Source organism: Phalaenopsis equestris, unplaced genomic scaffold (genome assembly GCF_001263595.1).
Source record: "Phalaenopsis equestris unplaced genomic scaffold, ASM126359v1 Scaffold202091, whole genome shotgun sequence".
Taxonomy (NCBI): domain Eukaryota; kingdom Viridiplantae; phylum Streptophyta; class Magnoliopsida; order Asparagales; family Orchidaceae; genus Phalaenopsis; species Phalaenopsis equestris.
Genome location: NW_018221815.1, coordinates 9,861 through 17,443, shown reverse-complemented (window position 1 = coordinate 17,443; position 7,583 = coordinate 9,861). Strand labels below are relative to the sequence as shown.

The window sequence follows — 7,583 nt, the reverse complement described above, 5'->3', positions numbered from 1 at the left end:
ATATATATATATATATATAACCAAAATCACTGTTGAATCAGGATTCAGTACAGCAAGTAAACAACAATCGATTGTGGAACTATATTGAAGCCAACATAATAAATGTTAACGACACGTGGCAAAAAAATACAAGTTAATAAATATTTTATTACACTCTTACTATAAAATAAAATGAAAAAAAAAAACACTCGTTAAATGACAAAAAATGCAGGCCGCATTTTACTTAAATTATAAAATTGACTTGCATTAATAGAATAGTCTTATTATTTGGCATGACAAATTCCTCAATCCCAGCTTGTGCGGTTAAATCAAATAATTTTTTGCGAAATTTTTTACGTACATACCATACAGCTCTCATGTATTTACATATTTAACATCAAAAATCTAAGATTTATACTCATAACATTTTGATGTCATAAATCAATACATATAATGATATTTTGTGATGTTAAGAATTTGAATGTTATATATGCATGTAAAAGTGAAATTTTAGATGTTAGATATGTAAATATATAAAAATTATGCTGTGTGTATGTAGAAGATTTGGGCGGCATTGTATGTGGATAAAGAAAAGAGTTATAAATTAGATGCTAGAAGCAACATGACAGATTAAAGTAGTAGCAATTATGATTGAACAAGGCTCTAAACAAAGTCAAATTTAACAAACCAAAGACTCAATTAAGTTCAAGAATACAAGCAATAATCAAAGTGGCTAAGCTCTCTTCTTCCTAGCAGAGGGTGCATGAGATGCCTTAGTAACTTTGGGGAGAGGTCCGGGGAAGAGTCCCTTGAGGATTGCCAGAACTGAGAAAGCTACAAATGGGCAGTACATCTGCAACAGCTTGTCTGGCGATTTATCAGAACCCAGCAGCTCTGCCATCACTGCAGCCTGAAGATATAAGAACACCATAATGGTAACAAATTTATAATATGAGATCCAGATTATTAGAGTCTACTATATTTGGGGTGATTATAATAGACCGACTACTATTGACTTCATGATGAACGGATAATTCTTGCGAAATGTGCTAAATTCTATATAAAAAAAAATCATCCCAGAAGTTATATGATTGAAGCAAAAGAGAGAACTAGCTTAGAAGTGCGTTGTGTTGTTGCATAACTCCTCTACCACACGAGCGATTATTGCATCAGGAGATCAGACTCAAATTTGCATTCGGAACCACGTGGCAAGTGGGCCCCACTGTAATGCAATGGTTGGGTGAGTTTTATAGAGGGGTGGAGTGGAGCCCACTACAATGGTTGTCAAAAAAATAAATTTTGCGTCCGGAATCCGGATGTAATAATTTTTTCCTACTACACAGAATAAACATTCCAAAAAGCTCCTCAAGTGCTTCAAAAGAAAAAAAAAAGGGAAAATTACATACAAACCACCCAAAACATTGATATTTACAAATTAACAACCCAGGTGATTTGTTTGAACTACCAAACCAATGTATTCTCACGTGCCACGATTAAACTATTGAGAATTTGATAAAAATGAAAGATATGGATTGGGGTTTTACCATTAATTTTGATATTTGAGTGAGAATTTGAAAAATGGATGAAAGAGGGTGCTTGATTTGTAAATAGAAAGTTTTGGGGGGGTCTGTGCGTAGTTGCCCCACAAAAAAAAAGGCTGATAGTTTAAATTACGAAAGACAATAATGAGGGAAAAAACAGGCCTGCATGTCAATGGTTGGTGTATAATGTTTTATGATAAAAACAGTATGTCATTATACTACGTGAGCAGGATGTCTTAGGATTTGTTCATGTAAACCAAAAATTAGATGCATAAAATCATGTAGATAATTCTAGAAAAATGGATGATATTCTGCAATAATAATCATTGCACCACAATAAATGCATAAGTCCTCTAATACACAAGGCATCCATGTCAAAATATTTAATTATTTCAAAAAAAGCTCATAAATTATGAAGGAAATAAATAACATGTCATAAGGCAAAGTGATGCGGGTTGTCTTAGGATCTAAGATTTGCTAATGCAAATCTACAATCGGATACGCACATCACACGAATAATTCTAGCAAAATATGACAAATTGTACACTAATAATCATGCCAATTGTTGATATGATGAAGCAAAATATAAAGCTAAGTTGGAGATGTTCTCATACGGATGCATAATTCCTCTAGCACACAAAAGAAATATTCCAACTGTTTACTTAATTATATAAAAAAAAAAACTCATAAATTAAATTATGAAAATATAATGATAAAGAAAATACATCTTTAACATACTATTAACCAATATATGATCTACTGAGCATAGGTTTTGAAATGTGTACTTCCCTCCCAAAAAAAATTCCATTCCCAATTATAAAAGAGAAAATATGATTGATTAATTTATCTTCTTCTTCAAACTCTTCAATTATTTGGCGAACTAGTTACAATAGTATTCCTCTTAGATAATTAGCTGTATCTGAAAGAGCATGCAATATTTAAAATAACCTAAACATATTGGAATACGGAATCACATTACACAAAGATACTTTGATAAAATTGTGTTGCATTACATTCAATATGAAATATTCTAAGCATGATTAAATTTCACAACATTGCAATTAAAGTAGTCACTATTTGAATTTTTTAGCCATGTGAAGAAAGCATCGTTACACGATATTGAGAATTTGATAAAAATGAAAGATATGGATTGGGGTTTTACCATTAATTTTAATATTTGAGTGAGAATTTGAAAAATGGATGAAAGAGGGTGCTTGATTTGTAAATAGGAAGTTTTGGGGGGGTCTGTGCGTAGTTGCCCCCACAAAAAAAAAAAAAGGCTGATAGTTTAAATTACGAAAGACAATAATGAGGGAAAAAACAGGCCTGCATGTCAATGGTTGGTGTATAATGTTTTATGATAAAAACAGTATGTCATTATACTACGTGAGCAGGATGTCTTAGGATTTGTTCATGTAAACCAAAAATTAGATGCATAAAATCATGTAGATAATTCTAGAAAAATGGATGATATTCTGCAATAATAATCATTGCACCACAATAAATGCATAAGTCCTCTAATACACAAGGCATCCATGTCAAAATATTTAATTATTTCAAAAAAAGCTCATAAATTATGAAGGAAATAAATAACATGTCATAAGGCAAAGTGATGCGGGTTGTCTTAGGATCTAAGATTTGCTAATGCAAATCTACAATCGGATACGCACATCACACGAATAATTCTAGCAAAATATGACAAATTGTACACTAATAATCATGCCAATTGTTGATATGATGAAGCAAAATATAAAGCTAAGTTGGAGATGTTCTCATACGGATGCATAATTCCTCTAGCACACAAAAGAAATATTCCAACTGTTTACTTAATTATATAAAAAAAAAAAAACTCATAAATTAAATTATAAAAATATAATGATAAAGAAAATACATCTTTAACATACTATTAACCAATATATGATCTACTGAGCATAGGTTTTGAAATGTGTACTTCCCTCCCAAAAAAAATTCCATTCCCAATTATAAAAGAGAAAATATGATTGATTAATTTATATTCTTCTTCAAACTCTTCAATTATTTGGCGAACTAGTTACAATAGTATTCCTCTTAGATAATTAGCAGTATCTGAAAGAGCATGCAATATTTAAAATAACCTAAACATATTGGAATACGGAATCACATTACACAAAGATACTTTGATAAAATTGTGTTGCATTACATTCAATATGAAATATTCTAAGCATGATTAAATTTCACAACATTGCAATTAAAGTAGTCACTATTTGAATTTTTTAGCCATGTGAAGAAAGCATCGTTACGCGATTACATTGAAGCACATGTTCAATCAAATCATAAAGAATTTCCATTTCAAACATCATAAATGTAGAGATGTCATTCCTTGCATTTAGAGATCATAGATAACAAAATTAGCTTGTGGAGATATATTGGGTGTCATATCCCAGCCTGAGGAAAATCGCTATAACAAGGCGATTAACAATGTCACAAGGTCGTAGCAGTTATTTAACTATTCAATTTCTATTTGAAAGAAAATTTATTTTTTTTCAATTTTCACAAAAATATTAGAGCAACTAATATCATCAAATATCATAAAACATTAGCCAAAATCTACTCAAATTACATTATAAATAATACAATCGCAAGAATAAACACAGCAATCATGGTATAATTCTTATATCAATAAAACATGTAAATTACAATGGCTGTCAAACTAGTAGATCTAACAAAATACCTAAGGTCAATTTCTCAATAGTAATCAATAACCTCTACTCAACTTAAGACTTGCCTTCTTTCTAAAATAACACGTGGATAAAACAAAAGCAAACAACCACAACTCAATAGACCACTCAAAATTCACTATAATTTTTTAATACACATAAGTAAAAAATAAATATATTTGCCAAAATACATCATATAATAGTAAAATTAACTTTAAGTGAACTAAAAAAACATCTCAATATATTACATCTTATATCTATCGAGTACAAACTTAGTATTAGAGCTAATGTCAGACAAAAGTATATATCAAGTAATAATAAAAATAGTCATCTTAATATGATGTAAAAAATACAATAAGATAATATGAAATAATAATTCATTGCTTTATCTAGCACATTTAATAAGTTTTCTCCTTCGACCCTTATACATGTGTTTTATATCTCAACGTGTTCATATTTATACTTTATTTATTATATCTTCACTTCACTTATCTTCAAATATATAAAATATATAGATGAATAATTATATAAGTGCATAGACCTTTATCACTCCAGTTAAATACCGCCCCCCCCCCCCCCCCCCCCTCTTTAACTTCATGAACATATAGTTTTGATGCATAGCCAATGAGATATTAACAATTTCAGCCCAGATGAATATCATCAAACATGTTCAATAATTTGCAAAAGTTAAAAGTACAACAAATAGAAGTTGCAAGAAAAATTGATATACACAATTTGACCATCATAATTCACAAAATCATTCATATGCAATATCCGGAATAATACTTAAAAATTTTTTTGGTTCTACAAAAAATTTAATTGAGTTCAATATACCCATTAAAATTAGACCAAATATATGGTAAAAATTTAATTTTATATGTCAATATGATCAGTACAGTCGATTCTACTACATAAAAATTTACGTGATCAAAAGCCTATAAGTTTTCATAGATTTAACTTCCTTTAAAATCCAACCAAACAAAAAACTGAAATTTAAAAAAAAAAGGATGATGATATTCAAATCTAAAGTAAGATAACAATAGTCTACCTTGATCCAAACTACTTTTTCAATTGGCCCGATGGATAAAGTTTGCTCTATGAGCTCCAAAATCCACTCTCTCTTTATAGTTATAAGATTTTCTCTACTTTTCCTTCAATAAGTTCACGGCTTAAGGCAATGAAGATTACATATTTACAATTAGAAGCAAAATATCATGACATGCATTTGGTACCTTTTAACATATTTCCTCTTTGAGTAAATTTTATAAATCAACAGCAAACCTTCTTTCAAATCTGCTATGCATTCATCATGCAACAATGCTGTTGGATCTAAAAGAAGGTTTTTTTGTTGATGTGTTTAGTTATTTCAACTCTCAGAGGAGAAACTAAATCCTATTTTACAAAATCCTACCGGCAGCCAAACAGAACCTACAACAGAATCGCTCAAACAAAATAAGATCTTCCCAACGGAGCAACCATCAACAACAAACCAGTAAGAAAACCCCTAAATCTTCACCTTCTATTCCTCTACCCTTTCCGGTGCAATTCACTTCCCCACCACTCCTCTCGCACACTCAATCACCACCAAGATTAAGACTTTCTATCAAAAACAAAATCAGCCACATACCATAGAAGTGGCGATAGAGACTCCCACCATGAGTGAGGTTGTGGCGACCCAGGGCCGGCGGGCAAGGATCCCATATACATTGGCGATTGAGAGAGGCCAGATGAAGACGATCTCAATCCAAGTTAGGCCGATCAAGAAGTGAGGCTTCTCTTTCAACAAGTAGTCACCGAACTCGTCGATGTACCAGCGCCTGAGATCGAGCAACGCCGGATGGAAGAACCAAGCAGGAAAGCAGCTTTGAGCGTCGATCAGCGGCACCGCCAGAAGCAGCACCGCGGAGAAAAGCAGGATGATGGAGTCCACGGCGCCGGAAACAAATCCCATAGCAGAATTCCCGATGGTGCCAGTGTTTGTTTTGCGAATTTGGGCGGCCAGGATTGTTTTTATAGCGATTGACGATAAAAAAAAAACGGAAATTTACACACAATTCTTATACATTTACTTATCTCTCGCTTAAATTTTGATTTTCACATGTTAAGCAACCTAATCTATATATGAAAAACTGGATTATACTATTCCTATCTTTTTATACATAGGAAAAGAGGTTTATCATATTAAAATTAAAATTTAGGTGTGAGATAAATAAATGCATAAAAATTGGGTGCTATGTATGTTAATTCCCCTATATATATATATCACTCAAAGTTCAATTTGGATATATACCACTCAATTCCTATGAATTTACATATCTAACACCCAAAGTTCAATTTTTATACACGTCAGCTTTCCTATGCATGTATTTCACTTTTAAAAAGTTAAAGTAATAATATTTATCAAAGATTTGGATGTTATAAATGTAAGAAAGTAAAGTTTAGGTGCTAGATATGTAAATACATAAAAATTGGGTGGTATGTATATATATGCCCACAAAATTTATATAAACACACAAGATTATTTCCCAACGCTCTAATCCCTTCAAGCGTGATCCAAGGATAGATTCAAATCCAACAATTTAGTTTATTTTTCTCAGAACGTGCATGCTCTATCTCATTCTCTGTTATAGTCATCAGCAATCTTTATAGAAATTCCTAATATGTATTGAACCAAGCTGATTGTTCGTTCAGTCACTAACATATTACTAACATGTAACAATAGAAATCAATAAATACCTTACCATAAATATGAAATTTCATGTTTTTATTTGCATTCTTCAAGCAAACACAGTATTTTAAGACTTCATTTGCAGGAGGTTCGACATTTGACGTTCACTGCTAGTCAATCCAAGCCTAACTTGGGATGATGTTCTATCGAGCGGGAAGCGTTCAGATGTCCCCTTGAAAATGAGGAAGCCGCCGCGCCGCTCAAACCCAACCAAATGACCACCACAGTCCCCCTCATCTCGAACGCAACCTCTAGCCACCAAAACCACACAGTAACCCCCTTCTCTCGCCTCCAGTCATCTCCGGCGGCACTGCACCCACCTGCGACGCTTGCAAACAACAATTTTTCTCCTCATCCATCTTCCCAGACCGTAAATCTTCGCCACCCACTTCTACGCGCTCTCAACTTCTACCGCTTCCAGCACAACTCATCCGCTCTCACCCAAATCCTCGCCCAGCTTGTCGTCTCCGGCCTCTTATTCAACCCCTTCGCCGCCGGCCGTACCCTTCTCGCCCTCTCCTCACTTCCCTCCTCCCTTCCCCTCGCCGTCACTCTCTTCTTCGTCCTTCCCCAACCAGACGCCTTCGCCGCCAACATTCTCCTCCGTTCCCTCTTCACCGCTGGGCTCCCCACCGCCGC

The 7,583-nt window shown here is 33.3% G+C and overlaps 2 protein-coding genes across 2 annotated transcripts in view; one reads left to right on the top strand and one right to left on the bottom strand.

Annotated features, from left to right (window-relative positions):
• Positions 1-602: 602 nt before the first annotated feature.
• LOC110036064 lies at positions 603-6,209 on the bottom strand. Its single transcript, XM_020740411.1, has 2 exons — positions 5,844-6,209; positions 603-889 (listed from the first exon to the last, which is right to left on the bottom strand). Exons 1-2 carry the CDS (start codon positions 6,165-6,167, stop codon positions 713-715), a joined length of 501 nt encoding a protein of 166 aa, XP_020596070.1. The 5' UTR covers positions 6,168-6,209; the 3' UTR covers positions 603-712.
• Positions 6,210-7,158: 949 nt separating this feature from the next.
• Positions 7,159-7,583, top strand: part of LOC110036063 (pentatricopeptide repeat-containing protein At5g48910-like) — a 1,778-nt gene continuing 1,353 nt past the window's right edge. Inside the window, exon 1 of the mRNA XM_020740410.1 lies at positions 7,159-7,581. Within this exon, the coding sequence (XP_020596069.1) occupies positions 7,159-7,581 (423 nt within the window). The remainder of the gene's footprint in view (positions 7,582-7,583) is intronic.

What these genes read in the sequence shown, in the direction of transcription:
- LOC110036064 (XM_020740411.1), bottom strand. Translation starts at nt 6,167, where the DNA reads ATGGGATTTGTTTCCGGCGCCGTGGACTCCATCATCCTGCTTTTCTCC. An exon ending in TCTCTATCGCCACTTCTATG is followed by an intron (nt 890 to 5,843) that starts GTATGTGGCTGA and finishes TTATATCTTCAG; the next exon opens with GCTGCAGTGATGGCAGAGCT.